This window comes from Sorex araneus, chromosome 5 (genome assembly GCF_027595985.1).
Source record: "Sorex araneus isolate mSorAra2 chromosome 5, mSorAra2.pri, whole genome shotgun sequence".
Lineage (NCBI taxonomy): Eukaryota > Metazoa > Chordata > Mammalia > Eulipotyphla > Soricidae > Sorex > Sorex araneus.
Window position 1 is genome coordinate 177847656 of NC_073306.1, and position 25453 is coordinate 177873108.

Consider the following 25453-nt stretch of genomic DNA (forward strand, 5'->3'; position numbering starts at 1 on the left):
AATAAATCAATTTTCAAGTAATAACGCTCTCTATGCAATTAAGAATAAGTCTTAGAGATGTTTTCTCCAACACTTTTTTTAGGATATTCAAATCAACCTTACTAAGAGTATAATTACATAGAAACCAGGCAATTTTTATCTTGAAAGGAGTATTCATAATTTTATATGACATTAGAAACATAACATTAGAAACATAGTTTATTTTTAAAATCTCCCTTCTATGGTAAATGGGAAGAAGCAGTTTTTAGTCCATCAGATAGGGCAGATCAGTTTTAAGGCAAACAAAGTATCTTCAACATTCTGTACAGGAAATAGCCAAGACCACCAGTTAAAATTCAGGGAAGACAGGCAGAGAGATTGCATAGTGTTAAGGTACTGGACTTACATGATGCCTCCCTCATACCACACGATCCTAAAGCATCACTAGGAGCATCTCTCCAGACCAGAGCTGGATGGACAATTGCCAATACATCATCCCAAGCACTTAAAGTGTAGCCCAAAACCCAAACCCAACCCCCTCCCCAAAATTAAATTCAGAAGAATAATCTCATCTTATTTATGATTCTAATTTGCTTGAAAATGAGGAAGATGATGAATGATGCATCAGATCATTTTCAACAGTTTTCTTTGGCACTATAGACTTGTCAAGGAATATCAGTTTTATGTTATTCTTTAATGATAGTGACCAATTTTATGTTAACATTGAAAAAAACCTAAGTCCCTGTGTCCAGATAAATCTAGCACAATACTATTGGTGTCTTCAAAAATTAAGAGACAAAATATACTCAGGTGGCTCAACAACAAGAAATCTTTATGGCCAGAGAGATAGTACAGGGTTTAAGGCACTTGCCTTGCAAGCAGTTAGCGCTCACTCTGTCACCAAGGCCACATATGGTCCTCTGAGAATTAACAGAAGTGATTCCTGAGGACCACCAGGTACTGTCCAAATCATTCTCCCTATTTTTTGCCAAACACACACACACACACACACACACACACACACACATACACACTGAAAAAAAAACCAAGAAATGTTTAATAAAATATTTAAGTAAATATTTTATTTTAAAAGTCACTTAAGAGAGGCTAGAGCAATAGTACAGAGGGGAGGGCGTTTACCGTGCACATAGCCAAACCAGGTTCAATCCCAGCCATCCTATATCGCCCCTGAATACCACCAAAAGTAATTCCTGAGTGCAGAGCCAGGAGTAACCTTTGAGCTTCAATGGGTGTGGCCCAAAAACTCGCCCACAAAAAAGTCGCTTAGGAAATAAATACTAGTCATGGGAGACAGCAAGATAGTACAGCAGGTGAGGCTCTTGCTTGTATGCAGCTGACCCAAGTTCATTACTCAGTACCCCATATGGTTCTTCACTCCCACCTGGACTGATCCCTGAGCCAGAAGTAAGTCTGAGCACAAATCTTTGAGGTGTGGCCCCTCAAAGAAACTTGAAAAAAAAAACTTAAAAGAAATATTAACCCTAGTACAAAAGAACACATAGTCACTGCTATCACCAGGAAATCAAAAGACTATAGAGTTTTACTTAGATAACATTAAATATTAATGTGTCTTATATCCTATGGTCATTTTTATCAACGAGGTCTACTTTAAAAAATAAAATTCATCAGATAAATAATGAAAACAATAAAAAAATAGAATATAGACCAAGGATAAAGTTGCAAATCACAGAAGAAAAATTCTTTTTGGCAATAAAGATTGGAAAATATGTTTAACTGCATTAGAAATCAGAAAAATTCAAAGCATCTCACAATAAAAATATTTCAAGTATTCCACTGGAATCCATATCATTATATGTCAAGTGTTGAAGGGTTTGTGTATTCTGATTATCATATTCATTATAGATGAAATTCTGAATGTGTAAAACTATCTCAAAAACAGTGTGCCACTATCTCATCAAGTTGAACTCCCACCTACACTAAGTTCCAGAAAAATCCATTCTTGGATTCATATGCAAAAGAAACTTCCACATTTACAGCAGAAAATTTGATCCTGCATATGCACAGCAATACGATCTTGGAAACAAACAAAATGCTTACTGCCAACAGAGCAGATTAAGTAGCTAGTTTCTGTGCAATAGGAATATAACATAGCAGTTAAAATGAACCATCAACAATATGTAACTTTAAGAATTAATCATAGAAATGCACAACTAAGTGGAAAAGTATCAAAAGAATCCATGTAGCATGTTCATAGAAATAATTTTTTATTTAAAATTCACTGTTAAAAAAAAGTAATGCTGGCATATTATTCAAAGAAAAAATGTTCAATATAGCTTTCGAAGAACGCAGAGTGGTTATGTTGAGTAAAGAAGACAAAAAGAGGTTGGGAGAGAACACACAGCAGGATACACATTGTCAAGTTTATGTTGATTCATAATTTAACTGGGGTATACATTATAACATATAAATGAACAGAAGAATCACTGTCTCTGTCATCACTGTAATCCCATTGTTCATCAATTTACTTGAGTGGCACCAGTAATGTCTCCATTCGTCCCAGACCTGAGATTTTAGCAGCCTCTCCTTACTCATCTTTCCCAATGATTGGAGGTTCTTTTGGTGTCAGGCAAATGAGGCCCATGGTTGTTACTGTTTTTGGCATATCGAATATGCCATGGGTAGCTTGCCAGGCTCTGCCGTGTGGGTGGAGTACTCTCGGTAGCTTGCCGGGCTCTCCGAGAGGGATGGAGGCTTTTAGGATCGCCTCCAATCACCCTTACAGGAGCATCCTGTTTCAGAAAACAGGATGAGAATGCTATTCGGATATTCCAAAGAGGAATCAAAAGAGCTATGCTTGGAATTATGTTTCACTCAAGTGAGAGAAGGAATCCGGAGTTCTGACCTCCATTGATGGTCAAGAACCAGGGATGCTGTCTCGTTTACCAAGGCGTCAAAAATAAGATAGGCCAGACACGTAATGCAATTCAGAGACAACCACTGGGCTGTTACTGACTGGATTCCATGGGACGTCAAAAGACCACATGGCTGCCCACCGATGAGATGGTCAGATTTCTTCATCAAAACCCTGAATGAATGGTTTGAGGCTCAGGCTCTTCCTGTTTCTGGAGCAAACAGATATTGGGCTACTCTAGCACGCGACAGGGACGAATGGAGACGTTACTTGCCCCTGATCGAGCAAATTAAAGATCAACAGAATGACAAGTGATACAAGTGGAGGCTCTTTCAGAGTCAGGGGAATGAGACCTGTTATTGTTACTGTTTTGGCATATGGAATACGCCATAGGGAACTTGCCAGGCAGAGCCTGGCAAGAACAGAAGAATAAATGAATGAAAATGATATTTATCTTTCAGTTGAATCTTTTCTTCTTCTAACATGACATTATTCTCCACTAGATTTCAGAAGTAATTTCAGAAGTAATTTCAGAAATACATAAACATACCATTGCATTTCTAATATATATATTTTTAATGTCAAGGGTGGGAGAGATTGTAAAACACAGGTACATTGCATACCTTGAAGGTGTTCTACCTGAGTTTGATCACTGCCACCATATATGGTCCCCTGAGCACTGCCAGGAGTAATCCCTGAGCATAGAGCACACACATGTGTGACCCAAAACCAAAACATATAAAGGACAATATTCTCTTTTAAAAATCCTATACAAACTGCCTTACATTTTTATGTTTATTATTCACTTCATCGTCTTATAAACATCATCTTATAAACATAAATATGTTCTTGCTCGGGATCCAATAAAATTCCTTCTCTCTTTGTCTCCATGTGTACTTGTCTTTGTCTGGCTTATTTTTAATAAAGCAACTCACTGAATGCCTATCTATGTATGTTCAAGTGGCAAACTTTTATCTTTTTCCTTTTCCTCATGAATGAATAATTGGATATTTGAGTGATATAACTGGACATTCCTGTGTGTGTGTTTGTGTGTATATACAAGTGTGTATTACAACTACTTTATCCATGTATCTACTCATCTTTCAAAGAACACAGAATATTTCTACATCTTGGAACATGTAAATAATTATTCAACAAACACAGAAGAGAAGATACTTTAAAGGCATCTCCCATTCTTTCTTTAGCCCACTCTGCCATACTTTCACTCACCATGCCATCAAAATTGCTTGTCAAAATCATGGAAGTAGATAATGCTAAATTTAGTAATTAATTTTGTTCATTTTTTTGCTCAAACTATCAGCAGAATTATTTGAAAGTGATCAAAACTGCCTTCCTTAAAAAAAAATCCAGTTTACACTGGATTTTTTCAGATTTTCCACTACTTCAAAGGCCACTCCTCAGTGTTCCTGGGACAAAGATTCCTTTTTTCTTTACCTCTTAACATTAGAGACCTTATAGCTTGACATTGTTTCTCTTCTATATTATTTCCAAGTCTTTGGTAGAACATTTTGCTTTCTGCCCTTAAATCTTATATTATGGTATGCTCCTTTCCCCTGCATTCAATGTTCCTCTTTACTTATAACCACGATCGCACATTTAATATATCTGCATACAAATTGTTTGTCCACTTAAAGTTGCTCCTGGATAAAAGTAGATAAAAGTAAGAAATATTTTTGGAAGACTCATTTTTCTAGACATTTAAGTCAAAAGGTTAGAAGTCAGACCTGATATGCTTTCCTTTTATTTCACATTCTAGCTGTCAGCAGTGAACCAGAACTTTGAAATATTACCAGAAACAACACTTCCTAAAAGTCTAGAAACTTCCTCTGCCATTAACTTGGTAAAACATTCATCATCTTTTGCCTGATTATTGTTAAAACCCCTTTACCTTTGCCTTTGACCCCAACTGCCGATTTTATTCTAGCAACCAAGGTAAGCTCTTAATATTTTAATATTTAGCCTGTTCTGGTCATGTACCTTCAGTAATCCCTTAGATCATTTCTGATATGACTCAACATACAAGTAAAGTCCTGACCGGTCTACAAAGCTTATACAAATTCAGCACTGTATCACAATCACTGCTTCTTATTCCTTGGATTTGCTTGCCTTCACTACAAGGACCTTGATTTCATACTTAGAAGTCACACTTAGAAGTATTGGCACAACAGAATAATTTCTAACCAGAAAACTCTTTCTAAATGTGCTTTGAGATTTGACCTACTTGGAGTCATGGCTCAAATATCACCTCCTCACAGAAGTATTTTTTTTTCTTTTTGGGTCACACCCGGCGATGCACAGGGGTCACTCCTGGCTCATGCACTCAGGAATCACCCCTGGCGGTGCTCAGTGGACCATATGGGATGCTGGGATTCGAACCCGGGTCGGCCACGTGCAAGGCAAACGCCCTACCCACTGTGCTATCACTCCAGCCCCACAGAAGTATTTTTAACCATATTATGTTATTATTTTATTAGTATTATTATTATAATTATTAAAACTATGTTTAACTGTATTATGCATTCTCCTGCTTTTCTTTGTGTAAACTACTCCATAGCAGTTATTAACATCTGATAGTCCATGTATTTTTTTCTGATTTCTTTATCAGCTTGTGAGAACAGAGACTTGTACCTCTTATTCACTAATATTTTTCCAGTGCCATATGTAACAGTACCTGTACCATATATTGTATGATTAATAAAATATTGATGAAATGCAATGTTTCCATGTAATCAGGTCTTACCTTACTTAGTATCTTAGAAGAATTTGAGAGGTATCTCAGCTCTCCTTAACATAACCCATTCTTGTAACTAGTTTAACTTCACTTCATAGTCTACTAGTGCACTTCTATCTCATCTCTACTCTTTTAGTCTTCTTTGGCAAATGCTCTACCATTTCTTGAGTCTTGTTTCAATACTAATGTTTATACCCTTCTATACATATCTATAGACATTTATTCTCACAGCGTAGGTGTTAATCACTTTATATTTCAGAAGTCTTATGACCAAACTCTTTTATATCTAAACAAGTAAAACTGCTGGATATATGTAATAAATATGCATGTCTTATGTGTATGTGTGTATGTGTATACTCAGCTTAAAACTTAACATAAACATAAAACCCTTAATTTCACCCTAAACAAGCTTTTATTCCTCCAGTCTTCTCCAAATTAACACCTTCTTCACACTTTTTCAAAACCCAAGAGTCATCTTTATTTCTCTCATTTCTTTACTGCATATAAAAAGCTTCATCACCAATTATTTTTAAATTATACTGCCAAAATATTTTCACTTTTATCCACTTATATCCTATTCTACTATATATACTATTTTTTCTAACCGATCATTAATTTGTTGAGAAAGAGAGAGATAGAGAGAGAGAGAAAGAGTGGGGGAGAGAGAGAGGAAGGGAAGGAGGGAGGGAGGAAGGAAGGAAGAAAGGGAGAAAGGGAGGGAGAGAAAACAAGTTTTTTCAGTTGTTGATTTAATTCTATTACTTCTCAACCTTCTAAATCTTTTGCTATATACAGACTAGAGAGATTCCATTTTTTAGCATAAGTCATCCGTCATTCCCTCTACTATAAAAAAAAATAAATAAAACACATCGAACAGCTTTCGTGTTCACTAAAAGAACAATCTAAGCTTTATAGAATTCTCAAAGAGCTTGCCTGAGAGATAGTACAGTGGATTAAGACTTTCACCATGCAAGTGTCTTTCAGGAGTGACCCTTGAGAGGCAGAAGCACTGAGCACTGCAGAGCATGGCCCAAATCAACAACAACAATAAAAATAATTCCCAAAGAGCTTGCATTGAGTTGGCTTTGGTTTACCACCCCAAGATATCCTGATGACATTCTTCCTACTGCTTTCTAACTACAGAAATTGAATTTCTTAAACTACTTAACCACACTTATGTATCTTGGGATCTTTGCACTGCTTTTGTCTGCTTGAGATCTCTTTTGCTACCATTCACATGTCCATTACCATTAGGTCTAAATGTAAAAGACTCCATAACTAAAACAGAGCCTTCACAGCATGGCATTCTCTATATTAGCATGCTACAGGATTATTCCAGGACAGTACTTTTATATTTCTATTGTTTAATGATTGGGGCATGAAGTTGTCTTTTTATTTGCTTGCAGTGGATTGTGTAGGCAATTTGTTGCAACTTTTCTCAGTCTGTTAGAGGGATGAAGCCCACCCTGCTAATCTTTTTGTCTTGTATTCATCCTAGACGTTGAACATGAAAATATTATCAAAACTGCAGAGCACTAATATGAAGTCCCTCAGTGTTGGCAAATATCTAGTACTACTTCAGAGAGGTTGTGGAATATGATCTAAGGTGAACATTTATATTTCAAGAATTTATTATTCTAGACAATGTACCTTAAATGACTAGGATGCTCAAAGATTGGAGAACCCTTCAGTGAACTGAAATGGGTACAACCTGGCTGAACAATGTCCTGGTGGTTGCTATCTTAGCGAGGCAGTTTTAAATAAGGCTTGTCACAGTTTTAAAAATGGGTAAGAGCACCACCTCCTTTATGGAAGCTTCACTTACATGCCACTGCTAAGTAGGTGCAAATTACTTTGAGATGGATAGAAGACTGATTTGACAGAGGTCAAAATAACTATACCCTTTAGATGTCCCAAACCAGCTCCTCTCACCATGCATCTTTCCTTCTCTTCTCACCTTTCCTCTTTTTCTTCTGCAATGGGACAATGTAGGATTAAAGGAGAAGTGATCCTAGAGAGATGAAAGGAAGAGAACCATTTGGGTTCCTCTTATTTCCCCATCGCAAGCTGTGCTGTCGAGTTAAAAATATAAAATTCAGCTTCCAAATCTATTTCAACCCCTGCCTGGCCTACTGAGCAATCACAAGCCATCCAATTTTAATCCAAATCTTTGCTTTTAGCTTTAGTTTAAATGGAACACAGTTAAGTTGTATAAACAGATAAAAAAGTAAATGCTCCACAAAGAGCAAAGGTAGGATTATAGGAATCAGGAAGCCAATCTGTATTTATAGCATACTGGTCCAAATGTGAATTGTATTCATTTTATTTTTAAAATGCCAAACTTTCCACAAAGTGTGAAATGTCAGGTGGGATCAAACCTGTGGCATCTGAGAGTCTGTGCTAACCATAAGTTTTCTTATTATTTCAGTGATGCTCATTAACAACATCCTGTAAACAGATTACACATTTTTTGCAGGTGAGAAATACTATTCCTCTGTTACATTTAGAATACCACACATTTACAAAGAATGACCCACTTCTAAAAAATGAATCACATTTATCACAAATATTTATGAGCTGAACCCAAAAATATGCTACGTAGTAAAATTTCTTAATCAGCTGCTACTTCAAGTAAGGTCAACTCAGCACCTTTCCCTTAAAGCAATAAAAGTTTATCAAAGTGGGTAATACTTGTCAGTCAGTGGCAACGGAAATGACTAATAATGCCCTTGAGACATTACCAGCAGCATTGCAGCTAACCATAATCTACAGTTTTCCAATGAGTTTATGTATTTGATGATCTGCGCCATATTACGAACTGGAGCGATAGCACAGTGGGTAGGGCGTTTGCCTTGCATTCGGCCAACCTAGGTTCAATTCCTCCGTCCCTCTAGGAGAGCCCGGAAAGCTACCGAGAGTATCCAGTCCACACAGCAGAGCCTGGCAAGCTACCTGTGGCATATTCGTATGCCCAAATTAGTAACAAATCTCACAATGGAGACGTTACTGGTGCCTGCCCGAGCAAATCCAGCAAATCGATGAACAATGGGACAACAGTGCTATAGTGCTACAGTGTCATATTATGAGAGAGGGAAGTTACTAAAAAGCATTCATCTATAAATGGATCCCTTCCTCTTTTGAATTATAATTTGTGTTACTATAGCCAACTTTGCAGAAATAATCTAACTTTCAATACTTAATAACAAAATAATATAGCTGCAATTATAACTTTCCACATTTTATGTTCAAGTATGTCCATTCTCTATTGAATATTTAAACTATAAGTTTTTGATACATTTTTCTTTCCTTTAAAAGTGAAGTTTAAAACTTCTAGTGGCTGATAAGGTTCCCATTATTGATAAAATATAGTTACAAATATATCATATTATCTAAAATATTCTCTATCATTTTTTACCTAAAGTGATAATTTCTCAATCACTTATAAAAGACTGAGCATGGACAATTGATTTGTTTCTGTAAAGAAGTGTCATTTCAGATGTGAATAAAGATGAATGAAATGCTAAGCAAAACACAGTGTATGCAGAACCAAGAAAATCGTCCTTATCCAATTTTTCAAATTTTCAACTCACAAATATTAAATTAATACCCTCAGCCACCTAAAGGTGACTTTTTCACCTTTCAATAAAGTCTAAGAGAAAAAAATGGCTTAGGTTAGAAATACTGACTGACCCAGTCTAGTGGGCCCTGTGCCCCACTAAATCTTTTTCCTTTATTAGGTTGTATTCTTCTAATTTGTTGGGAAAACGACACAAGAAACAGATTAAACCAATTCTAAAGATACATTCAGCTCTACTTGGTCCAATTTTTACTTATCTCCAACAATTCTTCCTCCAAAAACCCATTCCTAAATCATGCCGAGGTACCTTTCCTTTTGCTGGGTACCTTGCCTCTTATTAACTGACTCCATTCTCCCATTGCTCTCTATACTATGTACTTCAGAAGTTTCTATTTTTCTGTGCTTCTAATAGATGGGTTACTCATTACATGGTATATGATAATCTTCACGGGTTGACCTTTAAAGAATACACCCTTACCTGGGTTTTCACCCTGCCAGCTCTGAACTTGGACAGTTCAAGTTCAGTTTAGCTTCAAAGTTAAACCTTCTAAGGTTTAACTTCTCAAACCTCAATATCGCCATTTATAAAATGGGAGGGCAGGCATAGCTTTCTCCCAGCATTTTGAGACTTAAAGACAGATGCCTCTAAGACGCCTGTGTACATGCATATTAAAATAAACAGATGCAACAGCAGTGGTTATTATTGTTACCAGTACTACTAGAATCTAGGTCCTTTAAGAAAGTCTGTATGTTATTTAACTCATTTCCTGAGTGTAACTGGCTCAGCAGTGGTGGAAACAACAAGGATTTGACTGTCTGGAAATGTGGGTGGACACTTCTGGGGAGACCTTTCTTATCACCAGTCTTCTTTGAATTGGACTGCGAGGGCCTTTCAGGTTCAGACTGGGTGTGTAAATGTAAATGTCTGCCAACCAAGTATATCCTAGCATAACTTTTACCCCACAGGTTTTCATTATATAAGCAAAGGGAATGCTAATTTGAAAAAAAAAAAAAAAGACCCACGATGCTGTTAGTGTCTGTCCCTCTATTAGATCCTTTATAGACTTGAACTACAGAAAGAAGTAATTAAGGAACAACCGCGGCTTTCAAGTCTTAGGAGGGAAGCAAAAGCCAAATAAAGTTAAAAAAAAAAAAAAACACACCAAAACCAGCAACCCACTGAAGCAGAGAAAAAGGCAAGGACCCGCTTCCTGAACAGAACCTGCAGCCTCTTGTCCCAGATTCCTGTCCTAGGAAGAAAGCAGGCGGCCAAGGTTTTGGCAGAGGGACGGACACCACGTGGGAGGGCAGGGGACTTCCGAGCAGCTGCCTCCCGCGGAACCTGGCTGTGAGCAAAGTCACCGGCTTTCTGGAACTCCACTGTCAGGGTGCAGCACGGATCCTGGAGAGTTCCCATTTTTGACACTTCTGCTCCAGCCTCCCCCACCCAGCCAGGCAGGTCCCGGGAGGTAATTAGTGTGGGGGAGAGGCAAAGCTTGTGAGGGGGCAGGGAGCTGGGAAAGGACAGGACGGGAGGGGGCGGTCTTGTCAGAGGTCTCATCAAGAGAGGAGCAAAGGGGGAAAGGAGAGAGGGGGAGAGGATGGGAAACGACAGACAAAAAAAAAAGGTTCATTTTTGCACGTTAAGCATACCTAATGCTGCTCCCCCGGACCGACAGACAGACAGACAGGCAGACGGAGAGCGACAAACAGGACACACTGGAGCGTTCGAAATCATCGTTCATACCCCCAAATCCAGGACGCAGCCTGTTGTCATAACCATCGAGTAAACTGTCCAAGATGCGGGTAAAATTTTCCGGGCATAATTTCTCCTCCTTTGGGTTCTGTCCTGGGGATTCGTTTAAACTGCAAATGCACAAGGAGGGGATGCGGGGAGGGAGGGAAGGGAAGAAAAAGCGGGGGCGCGAAGGGGATTATTTTAAGAATCAAGGAGAGAACAGGTGGAAACAAACAGGTTCCTCATCTAGGGAAAGCGTCTTTGGCCTCAAGCTGAAGGATGTAGGGCTGAGCTATGGGAAAGAGCCAATTTCTCGGGAAAAGAGCACCCCGCGAACACGCACCCGAAGCCCACACTCTTATTCTTGCACCCTGTGCCCTTCCTGCTCTTCGCGTCTATGCGGTCACAGAAAGGAGAACAAACAACAACAACAACAACAACGACAACAACCCCAAACAGCCGGGTTTGGGTCCCTGACCTACAGTAGCGGGAGACCGAGAGAGTCTGGATTGCCCTAGCAGAACCCATTGGCAGCCAGTCACTTTGCATCCTGCCCTCGCCCATCTTCCACCCTCATCCCACCCCCCCACCCCACCCCCCAGGAGAACTCACCAAGCCGCCGCCAAGCACAAGAAGTGCAGGAGGGCGAAACTGAGCCCGCAGCACGCGACGATCGTGGGCACCTTCTTGGCAGAAATCATCTCTGCAACCACATGCCATACTTCAAGCGTGTCCCGGTCTCCAGGCTCCGCAGATGCCCTGAGCGGGGTGCTAGGCGGGCGAGGGCAGCGGCTCCCGCGGCGTGCGCACCCGCGCGCTCACACTCGCCCGCGCTCACACTCGCCCGCGCTCCGCCAGCCCGAGCCGCGGGGCGCGCGTGTGTGCGCGCGGGCCGGGGGAGGCGGAACCTGCCGCCGCTCGCCCCCTCTTGTGCGCGCCGAGCTCTCTCGTACGTGTGTAGGGAGCTCTGTGCATCCCGCGCCGCACCCTTTCACGCCCGCACTCTGGAACTTCCGGGGGTCACGCCAGGTGCTGGTGTTCCCCCACCCCCGAGCAGAGCAGGCCCCACCTCCCCCACCGCGGTCCCCCACTTTTCAGTCCCCAGAGATTGGTGAGAAGAGAGAACCCGTTACCTCTCCCCTCTGGGCATCCGCAACCCTGCACCCGGTGGGGGTCTGCAGTTCACCTCGCGGCCCAGCTGTCTGGGGCCCCACTCCCTCCCTCTGGGTTTTGGATCTAAGAAGCCGAGCGCCTGTCTTAGGTGGTGGGTGTTGGGGTCCCGTTTGCGCCTGTTTTCCAGGCTGCAAGTGGAGAGAGGATGGGAAGTCCGTGACTGCTCGCCTGCAGAGAGGTGAAAGTAGGTAGGAGATGGTAGGCAGAACTGGGGATCACCTTTGGACAGAAACACCTTTGAGGACTCCCTTTCGGGTGCTGGGGAACGAGGGGTTGGGGGGGTGTGGGGTAAGGAAAGATTTCTGGAGGCAAGAGGAATTACCTATTAAAGGAAAAAATATAGTTCTAAATGTACAGAGTGAGTGAGCGAGCTTGTGGCCAGCTACGGCTATGAAAAGTGTCCAATGCCTTTACTATGTCCTTTCCCACCTGGCATGGCATGCAGGTACCAGTTCCCTTTGCTAGAGAAATGGAAGAAAAGGAAACAAACGACATCTGGTCAAAAAGCCTTTCCGTTTCTTTTCACATCTTAGGACGCTCACACTTTTCTTTCACATTAGAGCTGACTTTCAAACTTCCACAGGTTGAACCCTTTGGGGAAGGGGAAAGGAAACGAAGGAAAAAATATAAAGTTGCTTGCGTGGATGTCGGAGGGGTCTGGGTGTGGATGTTTGTGTACATAGAGATGTTGGAAGACAGGAGAGAAAGGAGAAATTAAAATAGAAAGAAAGCTCTACACTAATGCTTGAAAGGGAACACTAAGCAAACACTTTCTTTACTGTTTTATTGAACAGAGATAAATACATCCAAGAGATATTTTGTTACTCACTGATTCCAAGGAGGAAAATATGGACCAGAACATGAGCTCAAACACTCAAATACTAGCACGTGGCTGGATGGAACTCAGGGATTCCACCCTGGAATCGCCTAGTTAATTGCTCTGCAATCACCTGGTGTATGTGTGTGTGGGGGAAGCAAACAGCACTGAAATAAGAAGGAAAGGTGCCTTTTGGATGGGGGACCTAAATAATTTTTATAGTTTAGTTCTATAAAATCAGTCACTATCAATATTATGTTGTGGAGATCTTTAAAGTTTATATTAAATTATTGTGATGTTGATGAGGACTGATTTGCTTTAATGTAGAAACAATCAAATAAAGGCAGTTTAGGATTTTTTCAAATCACCTTATTAAATTTTTTCTTACAATGGCCATTATTATACAGTTACAAAGGGGCTGTCTTTCCTGATAGTCAAAATGGCATAATAGCCATAGGTATGTACTTCCATAATATGTATTTTTTCCTTTCTGGCCGTTTTTATACTTGACCCTAATTCCATTTATCTCATTATTATCTTAAGAATTATCTTCTTGAGCTCTGAGGCTGGGTAGTTTTTGACTGTGTTTAGTTTTTCTCATTACACTCACTCCATGGTACACAGAATATAGGACAATAAATTCTTATTGAACACAATTGGTTACATAATGTTCAATCTTTTGGGAGGAAAATGGAAACGTTAGTGTGTTCTTCATACATGCCATGGCGGATTTATCTCCACAGATGATCTGCATTAAAGTTTGTAATATAACATGGTGTGATATGTTATCTGTTACCAATTTTGTCTTCTTATTAAGGCATCTAAAACCTTTCTGTTGTGTCAATGTAATTGTGTTAGTATGATCGTAATGAACTGTATTAGTAATTGTATAATGAGATTTTATTAAGATTAATTACTGTACTAATTAAAAATAACAATCCAGAGCAACGTTTGTCAGCTAGTCATACAGCCTCTTGTAGGACTCCAGGATTTTCCAAAGAAGCCACAGATGAAAACTGTATAAATGAGAGCCAGAACAGTGAACTAATGAGTAGAACAGGGAGGCCACTGGGAGTAAACAGTGGGGAGGATTCAGAAACACTGATCCTGCGCATCTTGACATAGTTGATTTGAATAAAATATTTTTATAGTGTTAATTGATATTGTTTACAAAATAAGCACTTGCAATTGTTTTCCATGAAGTTTAGGCAGTTAATTCCTGAACATGGGCTAGAACAATAATAACATTTGGTCAATATTTCCATCTTATCTGGATAACTTGTAGCTGTGAATAGTGAGGAGTCAACTATTATAGGTAGTATTCATTTTTAAATTACTAAATATTTTTATAATTGTGCACCAAATTGGACATTCACGAAATCATATCATGCTTGATAGTTTTCAGGATCCTGTTTTTTTTTAATTACAATAGGAACAATTATTCCTCCAATATCAGCCATTAATTCATTTGAAATTCTAATGTTTTATAAGTAGGAAGAATTAATTTTAAGGATATGGAATCCATATAATGAACTTAACGCTTTGTAGACTCATTGCAAATGATGAAAAATGAATGAAGCACTTATTGTTACAATTGAATTATGATGGGCTCTCAGAATAATTGTAGAAGTACTACTTTATAGCGGATTCCAAAGAACCATGATTGTGTATGACTGTTGTGTGAACTCTATACAAACTACTAAAGAGTAAAAGGAACAGCCTCTTGATTACACATGTGAATGTTTTATAAATGTTACAGATTACCAAGTATCAGAATAAAGATTCTCCGGGCTGGAGTGATAGCACAGCCGGTAGGGCGTTTGCCTCGCCAACTCGGGTTCGATTCTCAGCCTCCCATATGGTCCCCTGAGCACCGCCAGGAGAAATTCCTGAGTGCAAAGCCAGGAATAACACTTGTGCATTAGCGGCTGTGACCCAAAAAGAAAAAAATTATAGAATGGAGATTTTCTTGATTGTATTTGTGCATATATGAGTATATTCTTCAAGTTGTAGAAATACTTTTTTCAAGTAATAAATTCTTATTAGCACCAAATAGTAATGATTAGCAATGGCAATTTTCCCGTAAGCAATGACACTCATCAAACATACTAATTTTTTGCCAAGTATTTGTAATATTATAGATAAATTATATCTTGGAGTTTTTTCCTCTCTTTTTTGTTTTTTTTGGGGGGTTACTTTGGAGTGCTTCACAACTGGCTATGCTCAGGGCTTACTTCAGGCTTTGAGCTCAGAAATCACTCCTGGTGGGACTTAGGGAGGCCATATCAGATTCCAAGAAGGTGAGGATCAAGCCTAGGTCAGTTAGTAAGGCAAGGAAGGGTGGGATAGGTTGTGCTATCTCTCTGGTCCCAGTGTCTTGTTCCTTTCCTTGAATTTTTTTGCCTTAAGTATCAGAAATTAATTTTATTGGTTCTATAGATGCTAGAGGTCCAAATGTCACTGTTGTTTGAAATGTTAATTCTGAAGCCTTTATTCAAAGCTTCTTGCTTGCTATCTCCCTGTTGTGGATTTACTCGGTCCTTTCTTCGTATATATGCATATTTTGTTCAAATTTCTCCTTCTTGTATAACCACTACTAATATTGGTCAGAAGCCACTTTACATACTGCACTTGAAATTAATTACCATATTAAAGTTTCTTTTGAATTAGAGCCACACATGGAAGTGTGGTGGGTTAGAAAGTGAGCATGTGAATTGGGGGGACACAAATTTGTGTGTGATAATCATGATCTTTAACCAGAATGAAGAAAATGAAAATAACACAAATATAATGAGTCTTTAAATTTATTTACTCAAAAGGGCACACTGGATTGTTTTTACTTAAGTCAAAAAATTGATGAACAACGGGATGACAGTGACAGAAGTCATAATAATTTTGACAATAACAAATGTCTTTACAATAACTATAGAAATCCAAGAAAAAATACAGGGGTTAACACATTTGCCTTGCACATGACCACCTGAATTTATCTCTGACACTGTATATGATCCCCCCAATACCCACCAGAAATGATCCTTGAGCACAAGTCAGGAGTAAGCCCTTTCAGATATGTCCCATTCTTTCTGTCCCAAACAATATTAATTTTAAAATAATAATAAAATAGTAACAATAACAAAAGCACTTCAGTAATATTGAGCTTTATTTAAATCTTCCCATAGAGAAAGGCTAAGAACTATGGCCCTATTTAATAGAAAAATAAGTAATTTCTTCATTACCTGATAAGAAAATGGAAAAGTCAAAACATAATTCTATTTTTCTGAAGAATTACTTTGGTAAATGTTGTTGTTATTGTGGTCATTGCTGTTTTGTCTGATATGCAGTGAATCTATGAAATGATTAACACAATAAGGCTGTCACCGCATATAACTGCCTTTTTGTGTGTAGCTGCAAGGAACATTTAGAAACTAAATGTTAGCAAACAGTAAAGTATGTTACTGAATCTTCATGAATACTTTATTTTATTTTTTTCTTTTTGGCTCACACCTGGTTATGCACAGCCAGCTTACTCCTGGCTCTGCACTCAGGAATTACTCTGGGCAGTGCTCAGGGGACCATATGGGATGCTGGGAATTGAACCCGGGCCGGTCGCATGCAAGGCAAACACCCTACCTGCTATGCTATTTCTCCAGTCCCTTCATGAATACTTTAGATATCTAGAAATTTTATTTATCCTATAGTTGAAACTTTGAACCTCTGACCAGTATTTCCTTGTTTTGAGTAACCCTAGCTCCTGACAACCACTAATGGATTCTTTTTGAGTTCATCTTTTTAGATATAATTTGGATCATACGGTATTTGTTTTTCTCAATCTGTGTTATGTTTTGCTTCTTAAGAAACAGAGCCAATAAACAAATTGGGAGGATACTTTGGCAACATATTACAAATTGAAAATGAATATATCCTGTTAAGTCATTCCATGCCTGTTTATAGATCATAGAAGCTTTCAAAAAGATGCACAAAGAAGCATCCTTTTATTTATTTATTTATTTTTGGTTGTGTGCCACACCCAGCTGCTCAGGCTTTACTCCTGGCTCTGTGCTCTGTGCTTGGGAATCACTTGTGGTAGTTCAGGGACCATATGGGGCTCTAGGGACTGACCCTGGCTCAGCGTTGTGTACTAGCTCTTTCTCTACTGGGAGGCGTGCTTTGGAAAAGTATTTTGCTGGTAAAAGTGAGAGAATAGTATCTGCAGCAAAATATCACTCATGTACAATTTAAAACTTGAAACATAAGGTTTAAAAAGTGTTCAAAAGTGTAACGGATATGAAACCTGTGTGAACAAACAGACATCAAATTGAAGATGGCGGAGAAAGAAGAGGAGTAGAATAAGGGAGATGAATATAGGACATAGTGACCTAAAATACACATATTTTAGATCTAAATTACACATATTAAACACAAGTTAAATGCAAGGCAAATGTGCTAACCCCTGTATTTTTTCTTGGATTTCTATAATGAACACAACAGAAGGTTGTTAATAAATCTGGTGATAGGGTCTTGGGTGTTCATTATATTGCTTGCTCTGTATTTATTTGGTCACCTTTTATAAAACTTCAAAAAGTTTTCAAAAAGTTGCTCAAAAGCACTTCATAAGGATGTCTGTGTATTTATATGATTTTATGGTTTGACCAAGCTCCTTTAATGGTTGAACCAAAAGGTACCTCGCCCTGTTACTGTTAAATGATCAGTAGGGATTGTGGCTGTTCATTAAGTGTGGATTGAGCTGAACATTAAAAATAGTTTATGGAGGCTGGAGTGATAGCACAGCAGGTAGGGCGTTTGCCTTGCACGCGGCCGACCCGGATTTGATTCCCAGCATCCCATATGGTCCCCTGAGCACCACCAGGAGTAATTCCTGAGCGCAAAGCCAGGAGTAACCACCCCTGTGCATCACCAGGTGTGACCCAAAAAGCAAAAAAATAAAAAAATAAAAAAGATAGTTTATTGTTTCACATGACTGGCACCTCATTGAGAACATCTGGAACAACCAGAGGATTGGCAAGGCTTTCTCCTTTTCTCTGTATGCCTGTCTCTCATTTCTGTCTCTGTCACTATATGTGTTTTTGTCTTTCTCCTCTCCCTCTCCTTCATCCTTACTGATTTAATTTTCCTCACAATGTAATGTCAGACTACATAGCAATTAGTGTTCCCTCAAGAAAACATTGCAAGAGTTTAACTAAAATCACAAGACTTCTTAAGGACAAACTTTGGAAGTCACAAAGTGTCATTACAAAGAACACAAATTCCGTGGTCAAACTAGCTACATACTTGTATCCAGGCTGATGCAGTTGGAGACACACAAATCTAGTAGGATATATGACTCCTTGGGTTACCTTTTTTGAAAACTAGTTATCACAACATTCTAGTTGTATCTATGAAGTATTCTTTTTAGGTGAGGTGAATATGTAAATCTAAAACATTGAGTTAAGATATCCCTGTATTACTGTTTCTAGGGAAAGAGGGAATTCTGTACTGTAAACACTTTCTTGGGTTTTCTCTGGGTTACCACTTTCGAGACCTTATCAGCTTTCACTCTTGAGTGAAACAGTTCTTTAACTTTTAATCACAATTTTTTCTCTTACCCTCTCTTTCATAGGCTCTGTTTCTCTAGAGAACCCATACCAGACAAGTTCTGTGGGAATACAATATTAGATATTTACAAAATCTTTGAGGATACAAGTAAATTTCATGTCTATGTTTATTAATGACTTATTATTTTATTAATAATTCTGCTGATTTAGTACTTATTAATAATTATGTATTTTATTATTTTTCTGTTATGTATAAACATTTATTATCTATTAATAAGTTCTTTTTGTCTTTCAAATTTGATATTTTTTTATTTTTTATTTTTTTGCTTTTTGGGTCACACCTGGCATTGCACAGGGATTATTTCTGGCTCTGCACTCAGGAACCACTCCTGGTGGTGCTCAGGGGACCATATGGGATGCTGGGAATTGAACCTGGGTCCACAGCGTGCAAGGCAAACGCCCTACCCGCTGTGCTATCGCTCCAGCCTCCGAATTGTTTTTTTTAAAAAAGGCATGACATTATTAAAGAAATTTGAAATTTATCTTAAGATAACTTATGGTCAGGGCTGGAGCAATAGCACAGCAGGTAGGGCATTTGCCTTGCACACGGCCAACCCGGATTCGATTCTCAGCATCCCATATGGTCCCCTGAGCACTGCCAGGAGTAATTCCTGAGTGCAGAGACAGGAGTAACCCCTATATATTGCTGGGTGTGACCCAAAATGAAAAACTTGTGGCCATTGTGCTCTTTGGATGTAATTTATTTATTTTTAACCATGTTAAACTATTGAAATAACTGTTAAACAATGTTAAAATGCCTATCTATAGATATTCATAAATGTGAGCATTTTAAAATTTTAAACATATCAGAGCAACCTAAATGAATAAAAAAATTGAACTTGAATTTTATTCCTTTGATTTTTTTCAATCAGCTAAATGATATATGCTTATTAATAAAATTTGAAACACATAAAACACGTGTAAAACTGAAGTAAATTATGTATAAGAGTACATTCACTCTAATAAGTATTTTTAACACCTACAAAGGGCAATGAAAAGCTTAAACAGTTGAAGAAATATCATCATTTGCCATTTGTTTTATAACCTTTGATCAAAACTAAGATTTTGTTTCTAGTGAAATAAGTCCAATAAATAGAGACAAGAAGTTAATTTGTGTAACTTTTTTGCATTTATTTTTAGTGATGAGTTTCCCCCCACCCCACTGGTGATGTGAATGAGTTCCTACTTCACATAAAATAACCAGAAGAAAAAGTCAATTGACCTGAAGGATGTATTTGCTTTCACTAATGATTCTAAGCATGAATATTTTGGCCTTCCAAATTGTTTATATAAAAATTAAAGAAAATAGCTTCAGATATTTATTTGATTTTTTAAATTATTGAATCTAATGCACAGATAAATAAATATTCCAAGTATATCTGATGTATTCTGGCATTCCATCAAACCAGCTCAGACTGTGCAGTAAAACTATACAAACCTGTGAAGGCTTGATGGGACACAGTGGCTATACATTTGGTCCTCAGAGCACTTTGGAGCCATCCTGCTCTTCATTACCAGCTGTTGGTTACTGCACAGAGTGGCATTAACCATAATTTTAACAGACTTAAGGGAACTGAATCTCATTCTTAATTAGGGACAGAGAGAAGATCTCAACAGTATTGAATAAGATTCTATAGATGCGTGAGGATGAAGACCAAGACTTCTTATGTGGTGTGAAAAGTGCATCATAAGGTTTTGTGTAATTTTTTTAATTTTTTAATTTTTTTTTTTTGCTTTTTTGGGTCACACTCGGTTTTGCACAGGGGTTATTCCTGGCTCTACACTAAGGAATTACTCCTGTCGGTGCTCAGGAGACAATATGGGATGCTGGGAATCGAACCCAGGTCAGCCGCATGCAAGGCAAACACCCTACCCGCTGTGCTATCACTCCAGCCCCAGGTTTTGTGTTATATTTTAAATTGAACACAGTTACCAACAGTCAAAAATGGAATGTCTGACGCATATAAAATCTTTTCTGTTTTGAAAAGTCCAAAACTCTTTTATTTTAGTGTTAGATATTAAGCACCGTTAGGTGTTAAATTTAGATGAAACTGTTTTTCTGGTTTTACTGAATTGTCTGTCTTGCATCTTCTTTTGTCATTTGCCAAAGAAATACCATTCAATTTTATTACCTGGCTAATCTACATAACCTTACATAAAAAAAAAAATGGATCCATAATGGAGAAGTCTGTGTCCTGAGGACTCAGATTCAGTCTGTCCTTAGCATTATTGCTGCAAGTTCTATAAACATTTCTATAAAAAGTTCCAATACACCTTTTGGCCATGCTGCGGATCGAGCATGATGGAAGAGCCCAAAAGAGCGCCCTTGGACTCCAAGCAGCCCACTGAACTAATTCCGGCACGGGATCGGAGACCCCACGGCAGGCTGCGAGAGTGGAAACCGGGCATTCCCCAAGTCTTTTAACCTCTCTCTCTCAATCCCTTCCTCCCGAGCACAGCGCAGGGTCCATGGCTTTCTGAGCGCAAAATGGAGACGTCGAGCCTCTCTCTAGGTTTCTCCATCTTATGAGCACCATAAAAGGGTAAAAGTTTGTAGTGATGTTATTTCTGGTTGTACTTTCCCTGGCCTTTATACAGAAACCCAAAACCGCGGGGCCGCTGCTGCGGCTGCTCGACTTAATGTCATCTTAGCATCAGCAATATGTAATGGTTCCTTCTTAATGGGTCGGACTTTTGTGGGAGATCCTAACAAGAACAGTAAGTCTTTTGGTAAAATATTGAAGGCAATCAAAGTGGTAGCCATCTCTCTAGACTGAACTAAGCTATATCCCCACGCCGGCTGAGAAGAAATATCCTTCTTTCTCGGGAAGAAACGCGGCGTGGCGTCAACCATAGTGTGATGTCCATTAAGCAAACAGACCTGGTGGCGTGGGAATAGGATATAAGGGGAAAAATTATGTACATGGAACAGCGGGACGCTGGTGGAATCTCGAGCCAGAGCCGATACCAGTGCAAGACCTTTGGTTCCAGAAACTGCTTGCAGACACTCTACTAGACTATCAACTAAGCCAGAGCCCCACGCCGGCTGATGACGGGAAATAACCATCCTTTTCGTTTTTTTTCCCTTTGTCAGACAGCGTGGCGATTACTAAACAGGCGTGAACTCGGTGGCGCGGGGCAAGGGGGAAGAAGAAAAGTTATGTAATAAACAGCGGGACTTAATATCTCTATATTCTTAGCAATGGAGAACTATCAAATGCTTCCTTGGCAATAGGACTGTCTTTTTCTTTTTCAGGGGAAACCCCAGCAACGGTAGTGAGTTGTGTGTTGAAACATGGAATGTAATCGAGATAAAGCGTAAATGAAGTGAAACTTATCACTTACAAGGGTGGGGACTGGGGAGGAGGGAGGGGGCGGCAGATATACTGCGGGGGTTGGTGATGGAAGATGGGCACTGGTGAAGGGAAGGGTGTTTGAGTATTGTATAACTGACATAATCCTGAGAACTATGTAACCCTCCACATGGTGATTCAATAAAAAAAAAAAAAGTTCCAATACAGAAGTTTTCAAGGACAGGATTCTCTATTCTTGTAACACCCATGTTATAAGTACCTAATACATATTTGTGTAAAAATAAATTTAGGGAATTAATAGTTATTTAGAAAAATCTAATCAAAGGAAACCTCTTATAGCCTGAAAAGAGAATGTAACAAAGACAGCATTAGACTTTGAAAAGAAAGCTAATATCCATATTGACCTTTCAAATGGCCCACTTTTATCATAAAATCTCAGTCAAAATAGACCTAGGGAAATCACCTAGTTCTGACCTTTTGTTCTAAGTATGAAACAGATTCAGAGAGAACAAGACTTACCCAAGTTTCTGCAATTAACATCTCACAATAATTTAATAATAATTTAACTTAATAATTTCATAATTTAAATCTAGAAGCAGGGCTTAATCTCTTGTATTGTATCCCTTCATTCATGAGATTATAGTTCTGTTGATTTAACTTCTGTTTTTTCTTAGAAGAAATCTCAGTTCTAAGAAATTGCATATTGAATCTAAAAATAAAATGCCTTTTTAGAGATCTGTTTATAAATTCGATGAATGGAGATATTTACAGACAAGTCAGGAAATTATTTATTATGAGATAGTCACATAGAAAAAGTTTTCAAATTTTAAAAATGAAATGTTAAAAATGATTAGTAGTAACTTTGAAGATATACTCTTTAGAGGCCAGAGAGATAGTACAGAGAGGGTCGGGACTGTGCCTTGCACGCAGCTGACCTAGGTTCAGTCCCAGGTACCCCCTACAGTTCCCCATGTTCCTCCAGTAGTGGTCTCTGAGCCAGGAACAAGCCTTGAGCATTCTTGAGTGTAGCTCAGAAAACCAAAACACACAACAGAAACAAACGAGGAAGGATAGCCTAATATAATTTTGGCCTGATTGGCTATCTAGGATGATACTTCAGGAATGAATACATCTTTTGGGATTCTACTTGTTTTTTCAACCCTCTATTCCACTGATGCGGAACAGCAAATCCATGTGATGAAAAACACATTCTGTTGAAATCCATTCTTAAAAAGATATCTTTGTTAAAATCCAGAATCAGACTTCTTCAGTGATATGTTTTTAATGCCTCATATCCCAGATTTTTCAGCTTTAGAAATTAGACATGTAGGGAAAAAAATGCCTTTGGCATTCGCAAGCTTAACATTTATAGTTTTCTTAGTTTTGGCATTTCCCACAGGTTCCCTGGCTGTCAGTGATTTGTAAATGTTGTTGAGGGATAAATATAAACAGTGATAGCAGAGGGGCCAGGAAGAAGGCAAAGCCAATTTAGGAGGTAGATGGAATACCTCAGCCTAGGGCCAATTTGGTTGAGGGCATTTTCAACACAAAGAACAGTTTAGCTCTGACCAAACTCAATTTAGCTGTGCCTTGTGGCCCCCAGGGTTCAAATCCCACAAGTAGAAACTACCCTTAGGTTCTAAGTGGTTCTTGGTTCTTGTGGCCTTCCAGTAAAATTTTAAGTTTTAGTAAATTCTGAAAATACGGTAAGCCTTCATTTCTGCATTGTATCTGAAAAGAAATAATTTGACATAAAAAACAGAAATTTCAAACAAAGCAGTGCAAAATTCGCAGTATTCAAATAGGCTGTCAACAGTTTTCCTTGTAATCAACAATTTAAAAGATTTGTAAAGATGTACTTGAAGAAGAAGCTCAGTTTCATACCCTCTGTTGCTCCTGGCTTCATTTTAGCTTACTTAATTCTGTACTTTAGACTCTCCTGAAAATTTCCTGGACTCAATCTGAGACTGGGTAGTTTACACTTTCCCAAACCATAAATTTGCCCAAGATCTTGCACTCACAGGAGACTGAGCGATAATGGGGAGCAATTCCTGAGAATATGGTAAAATGTATAACCTAAAGGTGTAAAATTAACAGAGGGTACCTTTCAACCTAAATGGGAATGAAGGATGTTAATTTTATTTTACCAACACCGCTGGGCTCTAAATTAATAAGACATCGCTTGGAAACAAATGAGAATCCTCTGATATTTTTTTTGATAAGTAACACAAAGACCCAGTTTTTCTGTAAAATCCCTCCCCCCACACCCATCTCCACACCCTACACACACTCAAAGCCAGCCATACTTAAGTGTTATACTAAGTCCCTCCCCTGCTGGGTAATATCACTTCAACTTTCCAATTAACTTTTCTATTTTCTAATTCTGAGTCTAAGGATGTTTTTTAGTCAATACTTGCACTCTTGAAAGTATTCAAGAATCTGGGAACAATCAATGAACACAGAGACCACTGTCATACTCTTGCATCATAAGCATTAAAAATTCTTTTTGTTTTTCAGTCCCTGAGAATACCAGTTCTTCAGTAAACTCCCTAGAAATTAGAACTAATGGTTCAGTAAAGATGAACAAATCTCTTTACTAGAGTCAGGCAGAGAATTCAAATAGTAAAGCATCTGTAAGGCCTAGTATCTGTAAGACCCTGAGATTTGATCCCTGGCAACACACATTCCCTGAACCAAGTACCACTGGGACTGGTTCCTTCAAACCAACAACAACAACAACAACAACGAAAAACTACCTATGTCTGGCATAAGAAAGCTGCAACATATGGAGTTTAGTTCAATCAAGTCTTCATTTCAGCTAACTATTAGCATTTTCACTTTTTTGTAGGACTACAGTTATTTTTCTTTCGCAGTCCTCATGATTTTTTAAAAACTTAATTAAAACTTGAAAGTTCTTGATTTAAGGAGCCACATACTAAATTTTAAAGCCTTCTAATAAAGAAGCAATAATTTATGTTTCTCATTTGCTTGATATAACCAGCTTCTTTTTCAGCCTTCTTTTGATGTTCTTTCAGCATTTAATCCTTTTAATTGAGTTATTTAAAACAGGATTAAGATAGAATATGCATTTTTCCCCTTTACCCTTCCTTATTGAATTATGGCCATATGTTTTTAGATTGCATTGGCTTTTAGAAATTTCATAAGACTGCATAATGCTCTCAGACAGACCCTCATTATGTTATATAGAAAAAGTCTGGCTCTTGGAAAATATATCCAATATATTATAATTGAACTTTATTATTCCAGAGTGCATATTCTTACAAAGTTTGAAATGATAAAAATTTGAAATGTTATTTTAAATAATCTTGTAATATTCATAAAAATAGAACTACTTACTCTTATGAATGTGACATAAGTACATCTCCAATTTGTCTTATGTCATGAATACAAAATCATGCCAAAATCAATTGTTTTATTTACTTTTGAACATGGAATTGAATTATGGCAAAGTACGTATTTTGTAGAGAAGCTGTTTCTAAAACACTAGAAACCAAACATTGTAAAACAAAATATGTGGATATGGCACAAAATTCTAGTTCTGTCATGTTATGTTCAATAGATTGACTTAGCGGACAAT

At 38.3% G+C, this 25453-nt stretch overlaps 1 protein-coding gene across 2 annotated transcripts in view; it reads right to left on the reverse strand.

The window, feature by feature from the left end:
- GABRA4 (gamma-aminobutyric acid type A receptor subunit alpha4) overlaps nt 1–11935 on the reverse strand; it is a 68800-nt gene extending 56865 nt beyond the window's left edge. Inside the window, exons 1-2 of one of the 2 annotated variants that reach the window (XM_004607997.2) lie at nt 11552–11935; nt 10949–11067 (exon numbers count right to left, since the gene is read on the reverse strand). In XM_004607997.2, coding sequence (XP_004608054.2) covers nt 10949–11067; nt 11552–11640 — 208 coding nt within the window. In that variant the 5' untranslated portion in view covers nt 11641–11935. Of the gene's footprint in view, nt 1–10854; nt 11068–11551 lie in introns of those variants that run through there. The other variant, XM_055139471.1, reaches the window with a different exon arrangement.
- Nucleotides 11936–25453: the final 13518 nt, after the last annotated feature.